Source organism: Salvelinus fontinalis, chromosome 20, assembly GCF_029448725.1.
Source record: "Salvelinus fontinalis isolate EN_2023a chromosome 20, ASM2944872v1, whole genome shotgun sequence".
In the NCBI taxonomy this organism is placed as follows: domain Eukaryota; kingdom Metazoa; phylum Chordata; class Actinopteri; order Salmoniformes; family Salmonidae; genus Salvelinus; species Salvelinus fontinalis.
Window position 1 is genome coordinate 1783995 of NC_074684.1, and position 27073 is coordinate 1811067.

At 42.9% G+C, this 27073-nt stretch overlaps 1 protein-coding gene across 1 annotated transcript; it reads left to right on the plus strand.

The window, feature by feature from the left end:
* Nucleotides 1–432: 432 nt before the first annotated feature.
* armc2 (armadillo repeat containing 2) lies at nt 433–26989 on the plus strand. Its single transcript, XM_055872082.1, has 18 exons — nt 433–523; nt 1080–1390; nt 1497–1569; nt 1756–1921; nt 4929–5091; nt 7428–7507; nt 8258–8377; nt 9224–9408; nt 9598–9700; nt 11108–11331; nt 12112–12257; nt 12666–12765; nt 13536–13872; nt 15257–15379; nt 18219–18332; nt 18568–18700; nt 26000–26169; nt 26316–26989. Exons 2-18 carry the CDS (start codon nt 1179–1181, stop codon nt 26441–26443), a joined length of 2577 nt encoding a protein of 858 aa, XP_055728057.1. The 5' UTR covers nt 433–523; nt 1080–1178; the 3' UTR covers nt 26444–26989.
* The last annotated feature ends 84 nt before the right edge of the window (nt 26990–27073 follow it).

A 27073-nucleotide genomic window follows, 5' to 3' on the forward strand; every position in this document is an offset into this window, starting at 1 on the left:
TGGGGCACTGGGAAGGACATATAAAAAGATAACAATGTGACAAACAACACAATGTCCATATTAAAGATCGTTTAAAGACAGAGCACCATTTAATTTAATGACAGATGAGGAAAACTATAACATTTTGGCAAAGGTTCTCTAATCTAGAAGCCAATTAAACACACAAAATTGGTTATCATCCCTGGTTACAGGTAAAAAATTATTATTCCGTGATGTATGCATGATAGCCTATGTGATGGTGTGATGCAACTGACTTGTTAAAATGTCATGCTTTTTGTCAGTTTAGTGAAAAATGCAAATGTTGTACCCGAAAAAACGGTGAAGATGCTGAGACTCACCTGGACACAAACTGATGGTAAGGCTCGTGCCCGAGACTCGATGACGTCAGGCAGTCGTTTTGCTTGCAACCTCTACAAACTCACTTGCATCAAACTTGAAAAGCAATGCATTTTCCTGTTTGGCTGTAGCTAGAAGTGTCGTCTCAAAATCGCCCATTCATTTGAAAGGTGATCACCAGTAGACGGTAAGTTTATTTTAATAATAAGAATTCAACTTATTTTAATTTCCAAAGTCTGCCAGCTGATGCTAGCTAACGTTATCCAAAGCATTTGAACAGGCTAGCATGTCTAGCATGCTTGGTTTTTGACACCTCTCCCGAGGTATTTAGTTTATGATACCAATTCACGGTGAGTATTCCTGGTAGTGCTATCGGTTAAAAAATTCAGAGTGTATCATAGATGAACATTTAATTTGTTCGTTTCTGTACACAATGTCTGTTACTTTTAGCCACTCCGGTTTGTTGTCACTAGTCAAACGCTTGCTACCTCCGCTGTTCTCGGTTACCATGGTTACTTAGCGAGGACGCGCAGGCGTTCTCATTTACAACAAGCCACTGTAACGCTTCATGTCAGTGTACAGTTTTTTATGCCGTTTTGCTTGCTTTACTCAGATGCATTTTTGGTGCCTGTTTCTGCAATGGCTTTAAATACTGTGTTTATTATTCACCCATATATATAGTAAATAGCTTTTGTGAATAATGAATAGGTTTCCTCATAATTTCACTGCCTCTTCCTCTTCAGTAATACACCCAGGCAAAACCCACTTCAGTGATGAAATCATTCTCATAAAGTAATTCTCCTGACCTCATCCCTGGTCCTGCTGGCAACAACCCTCACAAAATGTCTTCTTTGGAGAGGAAGTGTGAGAAACACAGACCTTTCACCCTGAACCCTGACCCTCGGAGGAAGACCAGCGCAGAGATCGTCACCGAGGCTAGGCACTCTCTGAGGACCCTGCGCACCCAGCGACCTTTTACCCCTCGAGACGACCACAGACAGCTGTTTGGAGAGATCTCTCGAGCCCAAGACAGTCGACCTCCCTCTACATTCAGGTTAAGGATCTGGTTAAACGCCCTATCTTATAACCCCCCCTAGCAGTAGCCTAGTGTCACATCCATACAGTGTACTGAATGAACATGGTTTCTTTTCTTCTTTCAGCCTCTACGCTCGGAACTTTGAAGCGCCAGACTCCAGACCGGGTTCTGGAACTCGCCTGTCTCCTCTGGAATATGTGGGTTCTCCTCACTGTACATTTCATATCCTCACTCTTGTACAGTACATGAATCTGTGTGTATCCTTGTGAACTTGTTTGGGGTCTTGGAAAGCCTTAGTGTATTGTTCTGATCAGCTGAAGACTACACACACTAAATCATTGTTTGGTCCCTTTAATGATGAAGTAATGTTTGTGGCCTACCAGAAGCCCAGGTTGCCAGTGGCCCAGGATGAGGACCCAGATCCCGTCAGCCCCACGGCCCACCCCAAACCCCCCTCTGACCCCCTGGAGCTTAAGAGGGGGGCGAGGGCACGCCTTTTTAGAGCTGGCTCTCTGACAACACTCCCACCTGTGGCACGGCCAGCAGAGGGTAAGGAGAGATGGAGAGAAAGGAAAGAGAGATGAAGAGCGAGGAAAAAGAGGGCTGAGATGGAGTTTTTTGTATCTTATTAGGAAGTCTAAGAAGGGAGAGAGACAAAATTGCAAAAGCGATGGAGAGATTGGAGGTGATATACAGACGACACACACACACACACACACACACACACACACACACACACACACACACACACACACACACACACACACACACACACACACACACACACACACACACACACACACACACACACACACACAGTTGAAGTCGGAAGTGTACATACACCTTAGCCAAATACATTTAAACTCAGTTTTTCACAATTCCTGACATTTAATCCAAGTAAAAATTCCCTGTCTTGGGTCAGTTAGGATCACCACTTTATTTTAAGAATGTGAAATGTCAGAATAATAGTGGAGAGAATGATTTATTTCAGATTTATTTCAGCTCCCAGTGGGTCAGAAGTTTACATACACTCAATTAGTATTTGGTAGCATTGCCAAACATTTCGGGTAGTCTTCCACAAGCTTCCCACAATAAGTTGGATACATTTTGGCCCATTCCTCCTGACAGAGCTGGTGTAACTGAGTCAGGTTTGTATGCCTCCTTCCTTTCACTTGCTTTTTCAGTTCTGTCCACAAATTTTCTATAGGATTGAGGTCAGGGCGATGTGATGGCCACTCCAATACCTTGACTTTTTTGTACTTAAGCCATTTTGCCAAAACTTTGGAAGTATGTTTTGGGTCATTGTCCATTTGGAAGACCCATTTGCGACCAAGCTTTAACTTCCTGACTGATGTCTTTGAGATGTTGCTTCAATATATCCACCAAATTTCCCTTCCTCGTGATGCCATCTATTTTGTGAAGTGCACTAGTCCCTCCTGCAACATAGCTTCACGGTTGGGATGTTGTTCTTCGGCTTGCAAGCATCCCCCTTTTTCCTCCAAACAGAATTGTTTGGCCATAAAGACATTTACATTTTTACATTTAAGTCATTTAGCAGACGCTCTTATCCAGAGCGACTTACAAATTGGTGCATTCACCTTATGATATCCAGTGGAACAACCACTTTACAATAGTGCATCTAACTCTTTTAAGGGGGGGGGGGGGGGGGGTTAGAAGGATTACTTTATCCTATCCTAGGTATTCCTTAAAGAGGTGGGGTTTCAGGTGTCTCCGGAAGGTGGTGATTGACTCCGCTGACCTGGCGTCGTGAGGGAGTTTGTTCCACCATTGGGGTGCCAGAGCAGCGAACAGTTTTGACTGGGCTGAGCGGGAACTGTACTTCCTCAGAGGTAGGGAGGCGAGCAGGCCAGAGGTGGATGAACGCAGTGCCCTTGTTTGGGTGTAGGGCCTGATCAGAGCCTGAAGGTACGGAGGTGCCGTTCCCCTCACAGCTCCGTAGGCAAGCACCATGGTCTTGTAGCGGATGCGAGCTTCAACTGGAAGCCAGTGGAGAGAGCGGAGGAGCGGGGTGACGTGAGAGAACTTGGGAAAGTTGAACACCAGACGGGCTGCGGCGTTCTGGATGAGTTGTAGGGGTTTAATGGCACAGGCAGGGAGCCCAGCCAACAGCGAGTTGCAGTAATCCAGACGGGAGATGACAAGTGCCTGAGACCATCGTTATATGTTTGTTTCATCAGACCAGAGGACATTTCTCCAAAAAGTATGATCTTTGTCCCCATGTGCAGTTGCAAACTGTAGTCTGGCTTTTTCTATGGCGGATTTGGAGCAGTGGCTTCTTCCTTGCTAAGCTGCCTTTCAGGTTTTGTCGATATAGGACTCGTTTTACTGTGGATATAGATACTTTTGTACCTGTTTCCTCCAGCATCTTCACAAGGTCCTTTGCTGTTGTTCTGGGATAGATTTGCACTTTTCGCACCAAAGTACGTTCATCTCTAGGAGACAGAACGCGTCTCCTTCCTGAGCGGTATGACGGCTGTGTGGTCCCATGGTGTTTATACCTGCGTACTATTGTTTGTACAGATGTGGTACCTTTAGGCGTTTGGAAATTGCTCCCAAGGATGAACCAGAGTTGTGGAGGTCTACAATTTTTTTTCTGAGGTCTTGGCTGATTTCTTTTGATTTTCCCATGATGACAAGCAAAGAGGTACTGAGTTTGAAGGTAGGCCTTGAAATACATCCACAGGTACACCTCCAATTGACTGAAATGATGTCAATTAACCTATCAGAAGCTTCTAAATCCATGACATAATTTTCTGGAATTTTCCAAGCTCTTTTAAAGGCACAGTCAACTTAGTGTATGTAAACTTCTGACCCACTGGAATTGTGATACAGTGAAATAATCTGTCTGTAAACAATTGTTGGAAAAATGTCTTAGGACATCTACTTTGTGCATGACACAACTGACTTGCCAAAACTATAGTTTGTTGACAAGAAATGTGTGGAGTGGTTGAAAAATTAGTTTTAATGACTCCAACCTTAGTGTATGTACACTTCCGACTTCAACTGTAAATAGAGAGAGTTGCATGTTAGGGTTTTTTAGAGCGAGGGGGAGATAGAGGGATGGTTGCAATAATCAAACCATTAACACTATTTTTGTGAGTAAATATCTCAGCGCGTGGCCTGCTAGTCTTTTTGTTATTAAATCAAGTTTGCAGGCAGAAGGCTGGAACAGCGCTTCTCCCAAAGGGAAATGAATGGATCTATTCACAGGAGGACATTATACCTGATTTACATTACCACTGGGGTGGTTGAGGTGGAAAACATAATTCACTGCAGCTGGTTGCCATGGGGTTTAGTCTTCTTTTTTGCACATTTGCTTGCTGTCATTCGTTACTTACTGTTTTATAATGCTTTTGGGAAAAGCTAAAATGACTGTAAAATTGGGCTATTTGTACATTTTCTAAACATCGATTTTCTAATCTTTCACAAAATCAAAACTCAATATCTGAAACGATGGTGAAAACATTAAGGGGTGTTCAGAATTAACACTAGTATCCAGTAACTATAATAGCTCTTAATTGTACTGTGTTTGTAGTAAGGGAGAGTGTAAATTCAGACTCCAGCCCAGAGCACAGAGAGCTGTCAGCTAAGGGAAGAGGCAGGAGAGCCCCTTATGTTGAGCCCACTGATCGAAAGAGGAGAGACAAGGATAGTGGAGGACCCTCGAAACCTGCCCCACCCAGGACCAACAGTGTAAGGTACTGTATGCCTGTACATTTCTCTACATTTCACCTCTTGTTCTCTTTCCTCCATATCCTCGTTTCTTTCTATTCTCGTCTCTCTTTTTCCATATTTTTTACTTGAATTTTTCTTATTGTTCTGCTCTTTTTCCTATGTCTCTCTCCTCCCTCACTCTCTCTCTTCCTTTCTCTCTCCCCCTCCCTCTGTTCCTCACTCTGCCTCGTCTTGACCTAGGTGAAAGTAAGACAATAAGTGTAGATTTATTGGCACACAACGGATTCCATGTCACCAGTACTGCATAGTGGTGAATTATACCTCCTATTCTTACATTTCACATCCCCAGCCCTTGGCCTTCGCCACTCTCTTTGTCACACCTTCAGTGTGTCCGATTCAAAGGACTTTAACTATGCCCCCCCCACCTCCGTACTTTCTCACTCATTTTGGTTCTCAGAATGCCTTCATGTTTATTCAAGGTATTTCATGAATTTCTCCTAAGTGTTATAAAATATTATATAACCTTTTAGCTACCCCCATCTAGGCCTAATAAGTCCAAAATGTGCACCCATGGGAGGCCCCAGGACCGAGTTTGGGAATCCCTGGTTTAAAGGGATCCTAGTTTCCCCACCCAAACTACCTTCTCAGCCAAAGCCCTTCCCAATAAAATAGGCCTATCTATCTGTTAACACCATCACTGACTGGTAAGCCTTATACCTCCACAGCCAGTAGAGACTAGAAAGCTGTTTCTTTCTACCGACCTCATCAGGAGAGTGTCAGTTACGGAGGCATAACTCCAGGCGTGAGGACGGGCCTGTCATTAAAATCCATCCTTTTCCATCGATTAGCTATAGCTGCTGGGGCTGTGTAATGGTGAACAACCATTCAACACTTTTACTTAGAAACCAAGATCCCCCACAGGTTTACTGAGTACCAAAAATCCAAGCCAGGAATCCTTTTCATAACTTAGACCAACCCATCTTAGAGAGAGGGGGATAGAAAGCGACAGAAAAAGGAGAGTGAGGGTTTGAGCCAGGGGTGAGAGATAAGAGTGACAGAGAAGGAGATTGATATAACAAATTGATATACAGAGTGAAATATTTAAAGTTGGAGTGTGTAGTGCATGCTCAAGAAATGAAAAAAAGTGAGTGAAAGATGAAGAGTGAGAGATTTAGACATTGGCTGCTTTTTTTTCTCTCCAATAAGCCTGGGCTTTATAGCTCCAATTGGATGTCTATTAGATTTGGGTGCCCATCTGGGCATGGCTGGCAGCAGCATAGCAGCGTCTCTGCTGGGACTGACTGACTGACTGTCTGCTGTCCATTGGCTAGACCCTGCCCAGGCCCAAGACACAGATGAGATCATGTCTCTGAGAATGCACTATCACACACAGAGGCCCTATTATCAGGCCCTAATCCTATCACACAGACCTCATGACCCCTCTCTCTCCCACTCTCTCTCTCTCTCTCTCTCTCTCTCTCTCTCTCTCTCTCTCTCTCTCTCTCTCGCTCTCGCTCTCGCTCTCGCTCTCGCTCTCGCTCTCGCTCTCGCTCTCGCTCTCGCTCTCGCTCTCGCTCTCGCTCTCGCTCTCGCTCTCGCTCTCGCTCTCTCTCTCTGTCTCTCTGTCTCGCTCTCTCTCTCTCTCTCTCTCTCGCTCTCTCTCTCTGTCTCTCTGTCTCTCTCTCTCTCTCTCTTTATGTCTTTCTCTTTATGTCTCTCTCTTTCTCTGAAATGTAGAATAATATTCACCTCTGCTCTCGGCTTGTGCTTTCCGCTCTAGTCTATGCACTGTGTGCCAGCCTCAGTACTGTCCGTAAGTCATCCAATAGATGCTTTAGCCCTTGAGGGAGTTTTAAGTTCCATGCAGAATTTTACTTATCTGTTTTCCCATGTGCTCTTACAATGATTCAAATACAGTAGGGGCATTGCAGCACTGTCAAGATCAATTTGAAAATCAATGACAACAAACAGACAGTGAACGGAACAGTGTAGATTAAAACAGCATGTTATGGTTGTTACTGTCTGTTCTCTAACTGAAACTGACTGGTGAGTAAAGTCACAGTGACAAAACATGAATGCCTTTAACCAGGCTTAACCCACAAAGCTGTGGTCTGAGTTCTTGTTGCAATGGGGACATCGAGTGGTGGCTGAAGGAACTGGCCACATATGTATCTAGCAATACAACCAGTCGCTTCCAAACTACAGTATTATGCACTGTGAGTGACTCATCTTTGAAAATGTCTTACATCTCAGTTAACAATAGTTAATCAGCCAAGACCTAATAGGTTCTGAGCCTCCATTTTTGGTAAAGACTGTTTCAACTCGAACATCTCGTGTGTGTTTGTATGTCAAATTGCAGTGGACTCAGGTTCCATGGTGGTGTTGACTCATCTATTAGACCAGGCAAAGGAACAGGAGCAGGAGCCGGGGCCAGAACAGGTTAGTCCTGATTCACTGAGTGAATACTAGCTTAGTTCAATAATTTACTGAACCATACAGTTCTAACTGTACGTTAGGATCAACTAAGGGCTTATATGTCCAGCAGCGAACCAACAGAGCCTGCGAGGGTAGCCTACACCAGGCCAATTGTTAAACCTATTGTTAAATCTACCATCCAGGTTGGTTGGTTGGTAGATGTGTGTGTCACCCCGACTTTGAAGGATGTTTTATTTCATTTGAGCTTAAATCAAAGTTCTAGTTGGTTTGATGTCTACATACTGGTTGAGGATGGATATATTAAGTAGCTAAATGAAAAGGACAGGGAATGCCGTGTTCATCTCATCTCCAGCATAACCACCTTTCTTTCCTCTCGACTGCGAGAGCTTAGCAGTGTGTCACACTTTGATCATGCAGGGTGTTGTTGCTGAAGACCTCACTCACACCTTCTGTAAGCAGCAACGAATGGCTGTTGGTCTGTAGCCACCACTTCCTGCACCACCACTGCACCAGGCAGCCAGACATACAGATATGCAAATATTCACACGCTCGCAAGTACACACACAAATCGGAGGAACTATAGATGCGAACGGTGACCTTTCATTGCCGGCATTAAACTTCCTGCAGAGCGATTTATTTTAAGAAGCTGAACTTGTGAACTATACTCAGGACTCTTGCACCAAGTTGAGGTTTGAGGCATTAATTGTCTGTGTTTTTCTTTCTTCCCTTTTCATCTGCTTGTTTCTGTGTCAGAGTTGGGAACAGAGTTAGGCAACGGAGACAGACCAGCCAGCCAGGAGGCTGAGGACGAATCAGTGGTGTGGAATGTTAAGATTTTCCCTCTGTTGCAAGAGCTGGAGTCCATCGCTGCAGGTAGTGTTCTGTTTGCTATGAATGAACCCCAAACAAAAGTACAAACAGATGTTAGTCACATAACATTCTTCTCAATGTAGGACAATGATGATTGGACAGTGTTGGATTGCAATTCTTTCCCTATTGCATCTATGTTGTCATGTACAAAAAGCACCTCTTTCGTAAATGCACAAATCATTTTGACTTTTTGCCAACTGGGCAGATATTGTGAAAACAGGACTGAAATTAAGTCTATCCTGTGATTTGAATATAGGGACGTTTCTCATGTGCTACTCAGCTGATTTCCCTTTCATGCTAATATGTAAGTTCGTAATAAAAATAAAAAATAAACCAGTGTTGGTAGAAAAACACACACAAATGAAAAAAGTGAACACGGAGCCAGTTTAACGGTTGAAGAAAGCAAAACAAAGTAGTGTTGTGTTTGGCGTCCCTTCAGAATTCTCCTAGTTTGACTTTGCAGTCTGACTACCGCAAAATGAATTCTAGCTCTGTAAATATTTGAACACTTTTGAAATATTTATTGTACCAAGTACCTCCTGGCTCATGCATTTCAGATTGGCTGTGAAATTGCAATATGTTGAGTCGAGTGTGAGGCAATTGGACATATTTTTTTTAGACAGAAAAACATATATATTTTACACAAGGAAAAGCACCCCACCCTCTCTCTTCCTCTCAGTAATGTACAGGATGTTAATCATGAATATTCTCTGGGGGCCAAATCCTAACATAAGATATGTGTGCATAACTCATAACTCTGTGTGCATGTGCATAAATAATGCATGTCAGTGGTATATTTGCACAAATATGTCTAAGTTGACATATTTTTCTTAATCATGTGCCTCTCAGGTGGATCCGAGGATGCCGTGGAGCGGCTGTGTGACGCGTGTGACTGTCTCCATGGCGTCCTGGCAGAGCAAGGCATGCTGGGCCGGCGTTGCAGGAAGAGAGCGGGGCTTCTTAGGGCGCTGTTCTGCCTCATCGACCTCAACTCCGCCCAACTCAACCTGCAGCTCGCCAAACTCACCCTTGAGGTGAGTACAATCAATGTCATCATGATGATTCTATTTCTCCCATCTCTTCCTTGCCCTAATATACAACAGTAGTTTAAACAGACCAGCCCTTAGTTAGCTTTGTTGGGTGACATCCTTAGTACAAAGCAACAGTGTAAAGTTCCTGGCTGCTTTGTTAGAATTATTGTTGTCTAATAACTTGTTGTTCAGCTGAACGTCAGTGGAAAAAACCTGCTGAACATCTGTAAACTCATCTTCAAGATAAGCCGCAGTGAGAGCAACGATATCCTCTTCCAGAACAACTCCATCATAGGTAACACATTGACACACTTAACAGTATGTGTGTATAATGTTAATTATATACAGTACCAGTCAAAAGTTTGGACACACCTACTCATTCAAGGGTTTTTCTTTATTTTTTTTACTATTTTCAACAATGTATAATAATAGTGAAGACATCAAAACAATAAAATATCACATAAGGAATCATGTAGTAAACAAAAAAGTGTTAAACAAATCAAAATATATTTTATATGAGATTCTTCAAAGGAGCCACCCTTTACCTTTGCACACTCTTGGCATTCTCTCAACCAGCGTCACCTGGAATGATTCTCCAAGTCTTGAAGGAGTTCCCACATATGCTGAGCACTTGTTGGCTGCTTTTCCTTTACTCTGCGGTCCAACTCATCCCAAACCATCTCAATTGGGTTGAGGTCGGGTGATTTGTGGAGGCCAGGTCATCTGATGCAGCAGTCATCACTCTCCTTCTTGGTCAAATAGCCCTTACACAGCTTGGAGGTGTGTTGGATCATTGCCCTGTTGAAAAACAAATGATAGTCCCACTAAGCGCAAACCAGATGGGATGGCGTATTGCTGCAGAATGCTGTGGTAGCCATGCTGGTTGTGTGCCTTTAATTCTAAATAAATCACAGGGTCACCAGCAAAGCACCCCCACACCATCACACCTCCTCCTCCATACTTCACGGTGGGAACCCCACATGCAGAGATCATCCGTTCACCTACTCAAGTCTTCCTTTCCTGTGGCAGTCCTCATGAGAGCCAGTTTCATCATAGTGCTTGATGGTTTTTGCGACTGCACGTTCAAAGTTCTTGAACTTTTCCAGATTGAATGACCTTCATGTCTTATTAAAGTAATGATGGACTGTCGTTTCTTTGCTTATTTGAGCTGTTCTTGCCATAATATGGACTTAGCCCTATTTGGTAAAGGACCATCTTCTGTATACCACCCCCACCTTGTCACAACACAACTGATTGGCTCAAACGGATTAAGAAGGAAAGAAATTCCACAAATTTACTTTTAACAAGGCACACCTGTCAATTGAAATGCATTCCAGGTGACTACCTCATGAAACTGATTGAGAGAATGCCAAGCTGTGATCAAGGTAAAGGGTTGCTACTTTGAAGAATCTCAAATATAAAATATATTTTGTTTTGTTTAACACTTTTCTTGGTTACTGCCTGATTCAATGTGTTATTTCATAGTTTTGATGTCTTCCCTATTATTCTACAATGTAGAAAATAGTTTTTTTTTTAAATAAGAAAAACCCTGGAATGAGTAGGTATGTCCAAACTTTTGGTTGGTACTGTATGTTTGAATGTTTGTTTTTACCTGCGTAAGGCTGTATTAAAAGCAGCTCATGTGTTGTGAGGTTGGAGTGATGTGTGTTAACAAGTGTGTGTGACTTTGTATGATGTCCAGATTCCCTGCTGTGTGTGCTGCGCTGTGAGGATGTGTGTGTGTCTGCGGAGGCTGTGTTGTACTGTGTGGGCACTCTGAAGTTCCTCTCAGGGAACTCTGCCCTCCTCAGGCTCCTATTGGCCAAGGACTGTGTGGGTGTGGCCACCCTGCTCATACAGAAGCTCCACCCACTGTCCCAACCTGACCACACTCAGTTCACCACCGGAGGACACATCCATGTACAGGTGAGATTGTAGAAGATACCCCGAAACCAGTTTTATAAACACTATGGTAAAGGCCCGGTAGAGCTGACCCCAAATCAGTCAAGGGCAGTTTTTTGAGCAACTTTCTGCTAAGTTCCTCGACAGTTGAAGAATAGCTGGACAGTCAACTTTTCAGTTGAAGTTTTTTTTTTTTTTAACAAAGCATAACATTAAAAGGAACAAAATGTGAAATATTCAGTTTTAAGGAACTTCTCAGTTCTGGTGAGGGTAACTTTAGTTGTCCTTTTCCTGCTATTAGGAATTATGCTTTTGTTTCTGTCTGCTGCTCCATAATATTCTGATCCGTTCGGGCCATAACACACACAGCTCTGCTCCACAGTACAGTGTGTTTCATTCTATAGAAAATCACCACTTTAACATCTTCAATCCGATTAACTGATTTAAGATATAACATCCTGAGTTAGAGTTTAGCAGATGATTTGATATGAAACGATACGCGGCGGCCTGTCTGGCTGCTTGCTATGCTGTTGGTAGTCAGAGGGAACTGAGAGTGTTGTCATTTCAGCGCTACTGCTGGCAACGCTCTGTGTAGTGTTGGAAATCAGTTTCCTTCACGATAGGGTCTTTGAATCACTTCCGCTCCTTCTGTTAAAAAAAGGTTGAAGATTACTGGAGATATTGTTACATCAGGTGCAACTGGCAAAGACAATCTACAATAAGTCCTCAGTTCTCTTGGTTCCGCTCTCATCACATCGACATTGCCTCACATGCTCTTTCTCTCTCCACTTCTGACCCCTGCAGTTGACAGCGACCCTGAGGAACCTGGCTGACCTCCCCGAGTCCCGCCCCCTTTTCGTCTCCCACGGCACCCTGACAGAACTGTGCCTAGTCCTGCGCCATCACCACGGAGACCAGGACATCTGCACCAACATTGCCAGGGTGTTCAGGTAGCACACACACACACACTGTACATCTAAAACCTCTCAAAACGTACTTTCAACTGTTTCATTGAGAGTGGGACAGTACAGTCCTCAGGCCATTGGACATTGTGCATGTTGTGCATTTATTTTTAGTCTGTAAACATAAAGTGATGGTTAAATATGTCTCTAAGACTTTTCCCAACTACATCAGCCACTCTGAACTGTTATTCCTCATTAAAAAAAACACATTTACAGTTCATCCTATCTTATAATATGAATGAACAGTTTACTATCTCACAGTGAATGATTATAAAACCACGTACCACTCCTTATTTCCACAACTAATGCCAATAAAACCAATCCCTCTTTAGTAAAACAGTCCAGTGAGAGTCTATCTGGTCAGTGTTATTTATTGTCCCTCTGTCTGTCCTCCAGTAAACTGTCCTCCTACTCTGAGTGCTGCCTGGTTCTGGCCCAGACCCCGGGCTGCTACACACTATTTATAGAACTGTTGAGCAAACACCAGTGGAAACAGGTGAGCCCTGTGTGTGTACTGTGGTATAGGAAGCAGATTCGCCTATTCACTCCCAGTGTTTATACTGTTCATCGACTAAGCCTGTTTACCTTGAGCAAGTTGTTTATGTACTCCAAGTCCCAGTACATTTACAGCAGTGTGTGTGCTTTGACTTTAATCAGCGTCCCAGGAGAAATTGAGGAAGTCATCCTGCCCTTCCTCAGGGATACGGGGTGGGGAGGATCTAAATCACCCAGGGAATAAACAACACACAGCAGGGGAGCTAACACCACACACACACACACACACACACAGTGGGCACACACATGCTAGACACATGCTAGTAGATATCCCCCATTAATACACATAGACACACGGTTGATCACATTGTGTCCTGAATAGCCCTTTGACAGGACAGCCAGTACAGTACAGTACAGCCCAGTCCATCCCAGCTACACTTGCCAGTCAGCCCAGCCAGGACTAGGGTAACTCTAGGGCAATGGGAAGGATGTGTGTGTTTGTGACACCCACTTTAGGGGAGGGGCGGTGTGCGATTGAGAAACAAACGTGGTGGTATACAGGTCTTTTCTTCTGCTTTTGGGGTAATTTGTCGGTCCTTGTCGTTGTGGTGGGGGAGAAATTGTAAATGAATGTAATGCCATATCTGATGGGAGAAATGACTGCGTTATTCTCTGTAACCAAGGTATTTGTTTATGTGGATAACACACGCGCACACACACACGACATTGAAACACATTCAAGTCCCCTCCCTCTGTCTCTCCTCCACACAGGACCTGGTGGTGCGTCTGCTCTTCACTCTGGGTAACCTAACGTCTCGGAGCAGTGAGGCCAGAAAGCACCTCTTCACGGCTGAGGGATGTATGTCCGTGCTCCTGGGGCTCTACCACACCTACCACGGGAGGTGGGACCCACCTCCCGCACACACACCCCGCACACCTCCAGCCAGGAACACCTGTAACCCCCGCACCCCTTTCTTGGGGTGGCGGGAGAGTAATGACGTGCTGGTGAAGCTGGTCAGGGTGCTGGCTAATATGTCCATCCACCCTGCAGTGGGACCGACCCTGGCAGCTAACGCAGACCTAATACACTACCTGTTGGACACACTGGGTGAGTTTCAGCACTTTGAGGGTAATGTAAGGGTGAAATATGACCCCATAATGTTCTCATAACGTCTCCATAACATTACCATAATGATCCCATAACATTCCCATAACATCCCCATAATGTTCCCATCCCCATATTGTCCCTGGTTGTACTGAAGCTTTCTATTCACCAGGGTCAGTTAGTTAGCGAACTAGCTAGCTAGCGCTCAAGACAGTACCACTTTATTCGTTTAGCCCTGAGGTGCTCCGTCACCAGATGAATAAAAATGTACAAACCCTTTATAATGTAAAACTGTACAGTCAGTTCTTGTTTGGTACCACAGCTTCCTGTGTGCTGGGAACAAGTGACAAACATCTAACACCTATTTAATTTTTCCATATCTCACTTTCTTTCTTTCAATTTTTTTGTGCACATCCTTTTTCAGTTTGTGTCCTTTTGCAGAAAAGAGCCAGAGAGAGAGCAGAATGTTCTGTTCTCTTGAGAGTCTGGTTGGTTCTTGTGAAACTCTTAGGTGGTTAGAATGGTTTCAGGACTGACTGACTGGTATAGGCCATGTTCAGGTGGGTGTGAGATTCTTAGTTTCTCAGCTTTAACTGTGAGCTCTTATCTTTCGTCTCCCTCCCACACACTGTACTGTACGTGACTGGGTATGGGGAGATGGAGAGAGAATGACAGAGAGAAATGGAGGGCCATATGCAGATGGTGATAAAGACAAAGGTATGGACATTTTGAAGAGAGGGTGAGTGTGAAACAAAGTAAAGAAAGAATGGGGAAAATAGCAAAACAGAGAGTAGATTGTGAGAGCCAGGCAGACAGACCGAAAAGATGGAGTTTTTCCCTCTCTGATCTGCACTGGCTGTGGACATAAATCAGGCATCTCAATAATATCCTGTTTTGATCACAGTTTATGATGCATGCTGCTTTAGATTAGAGAGAGGAGGAGAAATTCTCCACCACACTAAAGGGCCTTTCCAGTCAGACCCAGAAACGAAACACACACTATGATGCAGGCACCGGTTGACACTCAGTACGACCGCAAAATCTGTGATATACAGTATGACCGAATAAGCAACATCTGCTGCAAAATCCAGAGCACATTCTGTTTTCAACCGCTTGCTTCTTTTTAGAATTTTCTGCACAAGTTCGTTGGAAATGATACCCACATTTTTTTTTTTTTACATTTCCTGCAGATAACATGTAGCTAAGTGAATTTTGCATATTCCATAGTTACTATTTTCACACTTTACTATACCTGTGCCTTCATTTGACCTATAAATTCTGTTCTTGCTGTGCTGCAGAGAGCCTCAACATCTTTTTTCTACAGTACATGCATCATGTTTTACTGCTCCCTGCTGTAAAGTATGTGTCGTGTGCGTGTGTGTGTCAGAGCTCAGGTCCATGCAGGAAAGCGAGGAGCTTCTGGTGAACGTGGCTGCCACCATCAACAACCTGTCCTTTTACCAGGAAGACAGCTCAGTGGTCAGGGACAGAGGACTCACTGTCGCCAAGTGTAAGAGAGTGAGAGTGTGTGTGTGCGCGCTTGCGTGCATGTACAGTTGAAGTCGAAGTTTACATACACCTTAGGCAAATACATTTAAACTCAGTTTTTCACAATTCCTGACATTTAATCCTAGTAAAAATGCCCTTAGGTCAGTTAGGATCACCACTTTATTTTAGAAATGTGAAATGTCAGAATAATAGTAGAGAGGATTGTTTATTTCATATTTTATTTCTTTCATCACATTCCCAGTGGGTCAGAAGTTTACATACACTAATTTGGTAGCATTTCCGTTAAATTGTTTAACTTGGGTCAAACGTTTCAGGTAGCTTTTCACAAGCTTCCCACAATAAGTTGGGTGAATTTTGGCCCATTCCTCCTGACAGAGCTGGTGTAACTGAGTCAGGTTTGTAGGCCTCCTTGCTCGCACACGCTTTTTCAGTTCTGCCCACAAATTTTCTATAGGATTGAGGTCAGGGCTTTGTGATGGCCACTCCAATACCGGGACTTTGTTGTCCTTAAGCCATTTTGCCACAACTTTGGAAGTATGCTTGGGGTCGTTGTCCATTTGGAAGAACCATTTGCGACCAAACTTTAACTTCCTGACTGATGTCTTGAGATGTTGCTTCAATATATCCACATCATTTCCCTTCCTCGTGATGCCATCTATTTTGTGAAGTGCACCAGTCCCTTCTACAGCAAAGCACCCCCACAACATGATGCTGCCACCCCTGTGCTTCACGGTTGGGATGGTGTTCTTCGGCTTGCAAGCCTCCCCCTTTTTCCTCCAAACATAACGATGGTCATTATGGCCTAACAGTTTTATTTTTGTTTCACCAGACCAGAGGACATTTCTCCAGAAAGTACGATCTTTGTCCCCATGTGCAGTTGCAAACTGTAGTCTGGCTTTTTTATGGCGGTTTTGGAGCAGTGGCTTCTTCCTTGCTGAGCAGCCTTTCAGGTTATGTCGATATAGGACTCGTTTTACTGTGGATATAGATATTTTTGTACCTGCTTCCTCCAGCATCTTCACAAGGTCCTTTGCTGTTGTTCTGGGATTGATTTGCACTTTTCGCACCAAAGTACGTTCATCTCTAGGAGACAGAACGCGTCTCCTTCCTGAGCGGTATGACGGCTGTGTGGTCCCATGGTGTTTATACTTGTGTACTATTGTTTGTATAGATGAACGTGGTACCTTCAGGCGTTTGGAAATTACTCCCAAGGATGAACTAGACTTGTGGAGGTCTACAATTTTTTGGCTGATTTCTTTTAATTTTCCCATGATGTCAAAGAAGAAGGCACTGAGTTTGAAGGAAGGCCTTGAAATACATCCACAGGTACATCTCCAATTGACTCAAATGATGTCAATTAGCCTACCAGAAGCTTCTAAAGCCATGACATATTTTCTGGAATTTTCCAAGCTGTTTAAAGGCACTGTCAACTTAGTCTATGTAAACTTCTGACCCACTGGAATTATAAGTGAAATAATCTGTCTGTAAACAATTGTTGGAAAAATTACTTGTGTCATGCACAAAGTAGATGTCCTAACCGACTTGCCAAAACTATAGTTTGTTAACAAGAAATTGTGGAGTGGTTGAAAAACTAGTTTTAAAATTTCTTAAGACTAGGGGGCGGTATTTTCGTTTTTGGCTAAAAAAACGTACCCATTTGAAACTGCCTATTTCTCAGCCCTCGAAACTAGAATATGCATATAATTGTCAGATTAGGATAGAAAACACTCTAAAGTTTCCAAAACTGTCTTAATATTGTCTGTGAGTTAAACAGAACTGATATTGCAGGCGAAAACCGGAGGAAAATCCAATCAGGAAGTGCCCCTGTTTTTGAAACCTCTCTGTTCCTATGCATCCTTATTGCCCATTTAAAGGGACTTTTTTTCTATTGGTTCCCTAAGGTGTCAACAGTCTTTAGACATAGTTTCAGGCTTTTTGAAGAATGAGCGTGAACGATCACATTGCGTAAGTGGATAGGTGGGGGCTCTCAGAGTGAGTTGTGCGCAAAAGGGAAAGGCAGCCATTGTTACTCCTGGTCCTAGTGAAAAGCCAACTGTCCTGGTTGATATATTATTGAATAGATATTTGAAAAACACCCTGAGGATGGATTATAAAAAACGTTTGACATGTTTCTGTGGACATTATGGATATAATTTGGATTTTTTGTCTGCGTTGTCGTGACCGCTCTTTCCGGTGGATTCCTGGGCATAACGCAGCAAACTAACGTAGGTATTTGGATATAAAAAAATATCTTTATGGAACAAAAGGAACATTTGTTGTCTAACTGGGAGTCTCGTGAGTGAAAACATCCGAAGATCATCCAAGGTAAACGATTAATTTGATTGCTTTTCTGATTTTCGTGACCAAGTTACCTGATGCTAAGTGTACTTATTGTTTTGTCGAGCGATCGATAAACTTACACAAAAGCTTGTATTGCTTTCGCTGTAAAGCATAATTTCAAAATCTGAGACGACAGGTGGATTAACAAAAGGCTAAGCTGTGTTTTGCAATATTGCACTTGTGATTTCATGAATATGAATATTTTCTAGTAATATTATTTATCTGTGGCGCTATGCTACGCTATGCTAGTTAGCGTTTCTGATGACAATTGTCCCGGATCCGGGATGGGTGGTTCAGAAAGGTTAATGACTCCAACCTAAGTGTATGTAAACTTCCGACTTCAACTGTATATGTGTGTGTGTGATAGGCTGTTTTTGTGTATACTAGGCCTAGGTGTTTGTGTGGCTCTGGTGTCTTTTTATATTTGCTGTCTCACTCCCTTACTCTCTCCCTCCCCACTCTCTTTCTCCATGCATCCCTCCCTCTCTCTCTCTCTGTAGTGTTGTTGAAGCTGCTCCTCAGCTCCAGTATGGATGGGATGCTGGAGGCCACGCGTGTGTTTGGCAACCTGTCCCAGTCCAGGGAGGTTTGTGACTTCATCATACAAAACAAAGGTGTGTATATGCGTACACACACACACAGTGGGGTGAAATGGGGATATGTGTCATGCTCTATTGATACCTGTTAGACAAAATAAAGGTTGTGCTTTAGGTATTGTATTCTGTGAATACACATGCACACGCATGCAATACAAACCTTTTTTCCCAGATAAACACTGACACAGAAGACCCACTTGTGTTGTACCCCTAACCCCTCTTAATAACCTCTTCTCTCCCTGTCTTCCCCCAGTGCACCAGTTTGTGGTGACTCTGTTGGACTCTAAGAGCCCAGAGGTGTGTTTCTCCGCCTGTGGGGTCCTCACTAACCTGGCCCTGAACCCCCCCAGCAGAACCACCCTCACACAGGAGGGAGCACACACCAAGTAAGGAGCACACACAGGAACTCGGAATGATATTAGTGTACTGTATGTGGTCATTTTACTAGGTCTTAACCCCAGTACCTTCTTTATGGTGCTAAAACATGTTAATTAAGACCTGGTGCTTTTAATTAAGACTCACAGCTTAGTCTACTTTACTTGATCTACTAACCTCTTTTTTTTGATTATGTTAATTGAACTCATTGAGATTTTTATATATGCAAATATGAGAGAGAGAGAGAGAGAGAGAGAGAGAGAGAGAGAGAGAGAGAGAGAGAGAGAGAGAGAGAGAGAGAGAGAGAGAGAGAGAGAGAGAGAGAGAGAGAGAGAGAGAGAGAGAGAGAGAGAGAGAGAGAGAGAGAGAGAGGAGAGAGAGAGAGAGAGAGAGAGAGAGAGAGAGAGAGAGAGAGAGAGAGAGAGAGAGAGAGAGAGAGAGAGAGAGAGAGAGAGAGAGAGAGAGAGAGGAGAGAGAGAGAGAGAGAGAGAGAGAGAGAGAGAGAGAGAGAGAGAGGATCATAATCATGAAATTGGGTAAAAAAAAAAATATATATAGATATAGTACCAGTCAAAAGTGTGGACTAGGGTTGCAAAAGGGTGGGAAACTTTCTCGTACATTTCCCATGGGAAGTTGAGCCCTGGAATTTTGCTTAAATTCATCAAAAAAGTTAGCTTATAACAGTGAACCTTTTTTTGTGGGATACACGTAAGGCAATCCTAGGTCTTGTGGCATATTTTGGTTAAACGATCCCCAATTCAATGGAATTGCAACCTTCTGCATGCACAGTGCATTCTTCCATCACATGTACAGCTGATTCTCAAGATCATGCACACTTAATGAGATGCTATTGAGCCCACACTACTACACTGTCTGAGCCAAGGATTAAAACTTTCTGGTAAGTTTTGATTACAATACTGGGTGGGGTGAATATACACTGCTCAAAAAAATAAAGGGAACACTTAAACAACACAATGTAACTCCAAGTCAATCACACTTCTGTGAAATCAAACTGTCCACTTAGGAAGCAACACTGATTGACAATAAATTTCACATGCTGTTGTGCAAATGGAATAGACAAAAGGTGGAAATTATAGGCAATTAGCAAGACACCCCCCAAAACAGGAGTGATTCTGCAGGTGGTGACCACAGACCACTTCTCAGTTCCTATGCTTCCTGGCTGATGTTTTGGTCACTTTTGAATGCTGGCGGTGTTCTCACTCTAGTGGTAGTATGAGACGGAGTCTACAACCCACACAAGTGGCTCAGGTAGTGCAGTTCATCCAGGATGGCACATCAATGCGAACTGTGGCAAAAAGGTTTGCTGTGTCTGTCAGCGTAGTGTCCAGAGCATGCAGGCGCTACCAGGAGACAGGCCAGTACATCAGGAGACGTTGAGGAGGCCGTAGGAGGGCAACAACCCAGCAGCAGGACCGCTACCTCCGCCTTTGTGCAAGGAGGTGCACTGCCAGCGCCCTGCAAAATGACCGCCAGCAGGCCACACATGCTGGATGAACTGCACTACCTGAGCCACTTGTGTGGGTTGTAGACTCCGTCTCATGCTACCACTAGAGTGAGAGCACCGCCAGCATTCAAAAGTGACCAAAACATCAGCCAGGAAGCATAGGAACTGAGAAGTGGTCTGTGGTCACCACCTGCAGAATCACTCCTGTTTTGGGGGGTGTCTTGCTAATTGCCTATAATTTCCACCTTTTGTCTATTCCATTTGCACAACAGCATGTGAAATTTATTGTCAATCAGTGTTGCTTCCTAAGTGGACAGTTTGATTTCACAGAAGTGTGATTGACTTGGAGTTACATTGTGTTGTTTAAGTGTTCCCTTTATTTTTTTGAGCAGTGTATTTTATATGACAATGAGCCATCCCAAACAAGGTTGGAAAGTGACAATGAAGATTAGGCCTCAGTCTGTTGTTCAGGAGGTGGACATTGAGGAGGTCCAGGGAGAAGACATGGAAGCCTGAGAGGAAGACAACCAAAGCTTTAGTTTCTAGACAATCATTTTACAGATGTATGTTGAAAATGTTTTTGGGAGATGCGATGGATCATTGGGGATCATTCAATATTCCCTTTCTTTTGTTGTTCAGTGAAATCATCCCATGTGACGAGTCAACTCACATTATTAAAGTTACATTTCTAACTAAATAGTTATTTCTATTGGAAGGATGTAATCATTTGCAATTATCTCTACTTATGATAAGGTAAAAGGTTTATGTTTCTGTCTCCATATGATATGGTAAATATATCTAATTCAAAAAACATTTAAGGTGCCTTGCAAAAGTATTCATCCTCATTGGTGTTTTCCCTATTTTGCTGCATTACAACCTGTAATTTAAATGAATTTTGATTTAGATTTCATGTAATGGACATGCACAAAATAGTCCAGATTGGTGAAGTGAAATAAAAATAATAATACTTGTTTCAAAAAAAAAAAAAAAAAATGAAAAGTGGTGCGTGCATATGTATTCACCCCTTTGCTGCAAAGCCCCTAAATAAGATCTGGTGCAACCAATTACCTTCAGAAGTTACATAATTACTTAGATTGCACACAGGTGGACTTTATTTAAGTGTCACATGATCTGTCACATGATCTCACTATATATACACCTGTTCTGAATGGCCCCAGAGTCTGCAACACCGCTAAGCAAGGGGCACCATGAAGACCAAGGAGCTCTCCAAACAGGTCAGGGACAAAGTTGTGGAGAAATACAGATCAGGGTTGGGATATAAAAAAATATCTGAAACTTTGAACATCCCATGGAGCACCATTAAATCCATGATTAAAAATGTAAAGAATATGGCACCACAACAAACCTGCCAAGAGAGGGCCGCCCACCAAAACTCACAGACCAGGCAAGGGGGGCATTAATCAGAGAGGCAATAAAGAGACCAAAGATAACCCTGAAGGAGCTGCAAATCTCCACAGCAGAGATTAGAGTATCTGTCCATAGGTCCACTTTAAGCCATACACTCTACAGAGCTGGGCTTTATGTAAGAGTGGCCAGAAAAAAAGCCATTGCTTAAAGAAAAAATAAGAAAACACGTTTGGTGTTTGCCAAAAGGCATGTGGGAGACTCCCCAAACATATGGAAGAAGGTACTCTGGTCAAAATAAGGCTAAAATTGCGCTTTTTGGCCATCAAGGAAAACACTATGTCTGGCGCAAACCCAACACCTCTCATCACCCCGAGAACAGTGAGGCATGGTGGTGGCAGCATCATGCTGTGGGGGTGTTTTTCATCGGCAGGGACTGGGAAACTGGTCAGAATTGAAGGAATGTTGGATGGTGCTAAATACAGGGAAATTCATGAGGGAAACCTGTTTCAGTCTTCCAGAGATTTGAGATTGGGACGGAGGTTCACCTTCCAGCAGGACAATGACCCTAAGCATACTGCTAAAGCAACACTTGAGTGGTTTAAGGGGAAACATTTAAATGTCTTGGAATGGCCTAGTCAACCCAGAACTCAATTCAATTGATAATTTGTGGTATGACTTAAAGATTGCTGTACACCAGAGGAACCTATCCAACTTGAAGGAGCTGGAGCAGTTTTGCCTTGAAGAATGGGCAAAAATCCCAGTGGCTAGATGTGCCAAGCTTATGTGAATAGTTATGCACTCTCAAGTTTTCTGTTTTGTTGTCTTATTTCTTGTTTGTTTCACAATTAAAACATATATTGCATCTTCAAAGTGGTAGGCATGTTGTGTAAATCAAATTATACAAACGCCCCAAAAATCCATTTTAATTCGAGGTTGAAGGGCAACAAAATAGGAAAAATGCCAAATGGGTGAATACATTTGCAAGCCACTGTACATTTAAATGGTATTCATATTAATTTGCATATACAGTTGAAGTCGGAAGTTTACATACAATTTAGCCAAATAAATTTAAACTCAGTTTTTCACAATTCCGGACATTTAATCGAAGTAAAAATTCCCTTTCTTAGGTCAGTTAGGATCACCACTTTATTTTAGGAATGTGAAATGTCAGAATAATAGTAGAGAGAATGATTTATTTCAGCTTTTAGTTCTTTCATTACATTCCCAGTGGGTCAGAAGGTTACATACACTCATTTAGTATTTGGTAGCATTGCCTTTAAATTGTTTAACTTGGGTCAAACGTTGCGGGTAGCCTTCCACAAGCTTCTCACAATAAGTTGGGTGCATTTTGGCCCATTCCTCCTGACAGAGCTGGTGTAACTGAGTCAGGTTTGTAGGCCTCGATGCTCGCACATGTTTTTTCAGTTCTGCCCGCACATTTTCTATGGGATTGAGGTTAGGCTTTGTGATGGCCACTCCAATACCCGGACTTTGTTGTCCTTAAGCCATTCTGCCACAACTTATGAAGTATGCTTGGGGTCATTGTCCATTTGGAAGACCCATTTGCGACCAGGCTTTAACTTTCTGACTGATGTCTTGAGATGTTGCTTCAATATATTCACGTAATTGTACCCTCCTCATGATACCATCTATTTTGTGAGGTGCACCAGTCCCTCCTGCAGCAAAGTACCCCCACAACATGATGCTGCCACCCCTGTGCTTCACGGTTGGGATGGTGTTCTTTGGCTTGCAAGCCTCCCCCTTTTTCCTCCTAACATAACGATGGTCATTATGGCCAAACAGATCTATGTTTGTTTCATCAGACCAGAGGACATTTCTCCAAAAAGTACGATCTTTGTCCCCATGTCTGGCTTTTTTATGGCGGTTTGGGAGCAGTGACTTCTTCCTTGCTGAGGAGCCTTTCAGATTATGTCGATATAGAACTTGTTTTACTGTGGATATAGATACTTTTGTACCTGTTTCCTCCAGCATCTTCACAAGGTCCTTTGCTGTTGTTCTGGGATTGATTTGCACTTTTCGCACCAAAGTACGTTCATCTCTAGGAGACAGAACGCGTCTCCTTCCTGAGCGGTATGATGGCTGTGTGGTCCCATGGTGTTTATACTTGCGTACTATTGTATGTACAGATGAACGTGGTACCTTCAAGTGTTCGGAAATTGCTCCCAAGGATGAACCAGACTTGTGGAGGTCTACAATTTTTTTTCTGAAGTCTTGGCTGATTTCTTTTGATTTTCCCATGATGTCAAGCAAAGAGGCACTGAGTTTGAGGGAAGGCCTTGAAATACATCCACAGGTACACCTCCAATTGACTGAAATTATGTCAATTAGCCTATCAGAAGCTTCTAAAGCCATGACATAATATTCTGGAATTTTCCAAGCTGTTTAAAGGCACTGTCAATTTAGTGTATCTAGACTTCTGACCCACTGGAATTATGATTAAATAATCATAATAATAATTGTAAGTGAAATAATCTGTCTGTTAACAATTGTTGGAAAAATTACTTGTGTCATGCACAAAGTAGATGTCCTAACCGACTTGCCAAAACTATAGTTTGTTAACAAGAAATTTGTGGAGTGGTTGAAAAAACGAGTTTTAATGACTCCAAACTAAGTGTATGTAAACTTCCGACTTCAACTGTATTTCCGTTAATTCCCATATATTCCCACGGAAAGTTTCCACCTCTGAATATTCCCCAAAATGTGCAACCAGAGTGTGGACACACCTACTCATTCAAGGGCTTTTCTTAATTTTTTCTATTTTCTACATTGTAGAATAATAGTGAAGACAGCAAAACCATCAAATAGTCATGTAGTAACCAAATAAGTGTTAAACAAATCAACATTTATTTTATATTTGAGATTCTTCAAAGTAGCCAACCTTTGCCTTGATGACAGCTTTTCACATTCTTGGCACTCTCAACCAGCTTCATGAGGTAGTCACCTGGAATGCTTTTCCAACAGTCTTGAAGGAGTTCCCACATATGCCGAGAACTCGTTGGCTGCTTTTCCTTCACTATGTGGTCCAACTCATCCCAAATCATCTCAATTGGGTTGAGGTCAGGTGATTGTGGAGGCCAGGTCATCTGATGCAGCACTCCATCACTCCCCTTCTTGGTCAAATAGCCCTTATACAGCCTGGAGGTGTGTTTTGGGTCCTGTTGAAAAACAAATGATAGTCCCAACAAGCGCAAACCAGATGGGATGGCGTATCACTGCAGATTGCTGTGGTAGCCATGCTGGTTAAGTGTGCATTGAATTCTAAATAAATCAGACAGTGTCTCCAGCAAAGCATCCCTACACCATCACACCACCTGCTTCACGGTGGGAACCACACATGCGGAGATCATCCGTTCACCTACTCTGCATTTCACAAAGACTCGGAACCAAAAATCCAAATCCAACCAAAAATCTCAAATTTGGACTCAGACCAAAGGACAGATTTCCACTGATCTAAAGTCCATTACTTGTGTTTCTTGGCCCAAGCAAGTCTCTCTATCTTATTGGTGTCCATTAGTAGTGGTTTCTTTGCAGCAATTCGACCATGAACGCCTGATTTCTCGCAGTCTCCTCTGAACAGTTGATGTTGAGATGTGTCTGTTACTTCAACTCTGTGAAGCATTTATTTGGACTGCAATCTGAGGTGTAGTTAATTGATGATTTCTGAGGCTGGTAACTCTAATTAACTTATCCTCTGCAGTAGAGGTAACTCTGGGTCTTGCTTTCCTGTGGCGGTCCTCATGAGATCCAGTTTCATCATAGCGCTTGATGGTTTTTGTGACCGCGCTTGAGGAAACTTTAAAAGTTCTTGAAATGTTCCTGATTGACTGACCTTCATGTCTTAAAGTAATGGACTGTCATTTCTCTTTGCTTATTTGAGCTGTTCTTGCCATAATATGGACTTGGTCTTTTACCAGATAGGGCTATCTTCTGTATACTACCCCTACCTAGTCACAACACAATTCGCTCAAACGCATCAAGAACGAAAGAAATTCCACAAATGTACTTTTAAGAAGGCACACCAGTTAATTGGAATGCATTCCAGGTGACTACCTCATGAAGCTGGTTGAGAATGCCATGAGTGTGCAAAGCTGTCAAGGCAAAGGGTGGCTACTTTGAAGAATCTCAAATATATAAAATATATTTTCATTTGTTTAACACTTTTTTGGTTACTACATGATTCCATATGTGTTATTTCATAGTTTTGATGTCTTCACTATTTTTCTGCAATGTAGAGAACAGTAAAAATAAATAAACAAGTGGGTGTGTCCAAATGTTTGACTGGTACTGTATATCGGTTGTAGAGTGCTAAGCTCAAGACTCAGTCATCTTTAGCCGAAGAGCCTTACTACAGCAGCAGGGGCAGAAGTTTCATCAGCCCACCTTTAGGACCAGCTGCACTTAAGGATCACCCAGTCACTTGGCGTGTATATGTGCGTGTGTGCATGCCTGTGTGCAGGCTGGCAGACTGTCTGAGGGACTTTGGGCCAGTGGACTGGCAGCTGGCTGGCCTGGTGTGTCAGACCCTGTGGAACCTCACTGAGGAGGGGGGGACGGAGACAGGCCCCCCATCCACAATGAACAACCAGGAGAGAGAGGCACTGCTAGAGGTCCTAACACTATACCTAAGTAAGTAAGCTACTGTAATGGTTTACCGAAAGTGTCTTGAATAACCATCTTTAGTACTTCTATGCTTCTGTATACTACTGTCAACAGATATTTTGTTCATTTTTTAAAAATGTTGAAGCATTTTGATTAAGCTCTTTCTATCTCAGACGAGGAGGATGCTCTGCAGTGGACCTCTGGTGATGACATGAGGGACTTCCACCGATTATGCTGGGAGTTGGAGTTTCTGCCTGTGGCTAAGAGGCTGAGGGACAGGATCCAGACTAAGACTGACTAACATGACTATCTCCTTACTCTGGTTGTCACGAATGGCGCCCTGTTACCTATATAGTGCACTGCTTTTGACCAGGGGCCATAGACTCTGGTCTAAAGTAGTGCACTATATAGGGAATAAGGTGCCATTTGAGATGCACAATGTCTCACTCCCTAGTGTGACCTCTTTGCAATGTCCTCTCCTTTCTCCTTGTTGTGCATTGCTATACTGACACCTCTCTAAAGTCACTCTCTACTCTGTGCTACCACCCCTCTCACTAATTCTATGAATAAGTATTTAGTTATAGGCTATAGGTCTAGATTTTTTTCCTGGTTAAGTCACATGATCATGAAAAACTCCAAGGCCCATACCTATGACCTACTGAATGTTGAGCCTCTACCTGACATGTATGACAAACTGTTTACACTTTAAATAACAGAAATTATCGTTTTTAGGTTGTATCTCATGCATACTGTAAATGGTTGTGATTTTGTCATAAGCTACTCTTGTTAACATACGAGTAGAATTGTAATTTGCCTCTGGTGATAAAAAAGCTAATGTTTCTCCGTATGGCTGGTTAAGACATTGTTCGACCTAGATTTAATCAGATCAAGCGTTAACCGGCGATATCCGACACCCACGTAGCTGATGTTT

What these genes read in the sequence shown, in the direction of transcription:
- armc2 (XM_055872082.1), top strand. Translation starts at nt 1,179, where the DNA reads ATGTCTTCTTTGGAGAGGAAGTGTGAGAAACACAGACCTTTCACCCTG. An exon ending in AACATTGCCAGGGTGTTCAG is followed by an intron (nt 12,258 to 12,665) that starts GTAGCACACACA and finishes TCTGTCCTCCAG; the next exon opens with TAAACTGTCCTCCTACTCTG. An exon ending in AGGACTCACTGTCGCCAAGT is followed by an intron (nt 15,380 to 18,218) that starts GTAAGAGAGTGA and finishes CTCTCTCTGTAG; the next exon opens with TGTTGTTGAAGCTGCTCCTC.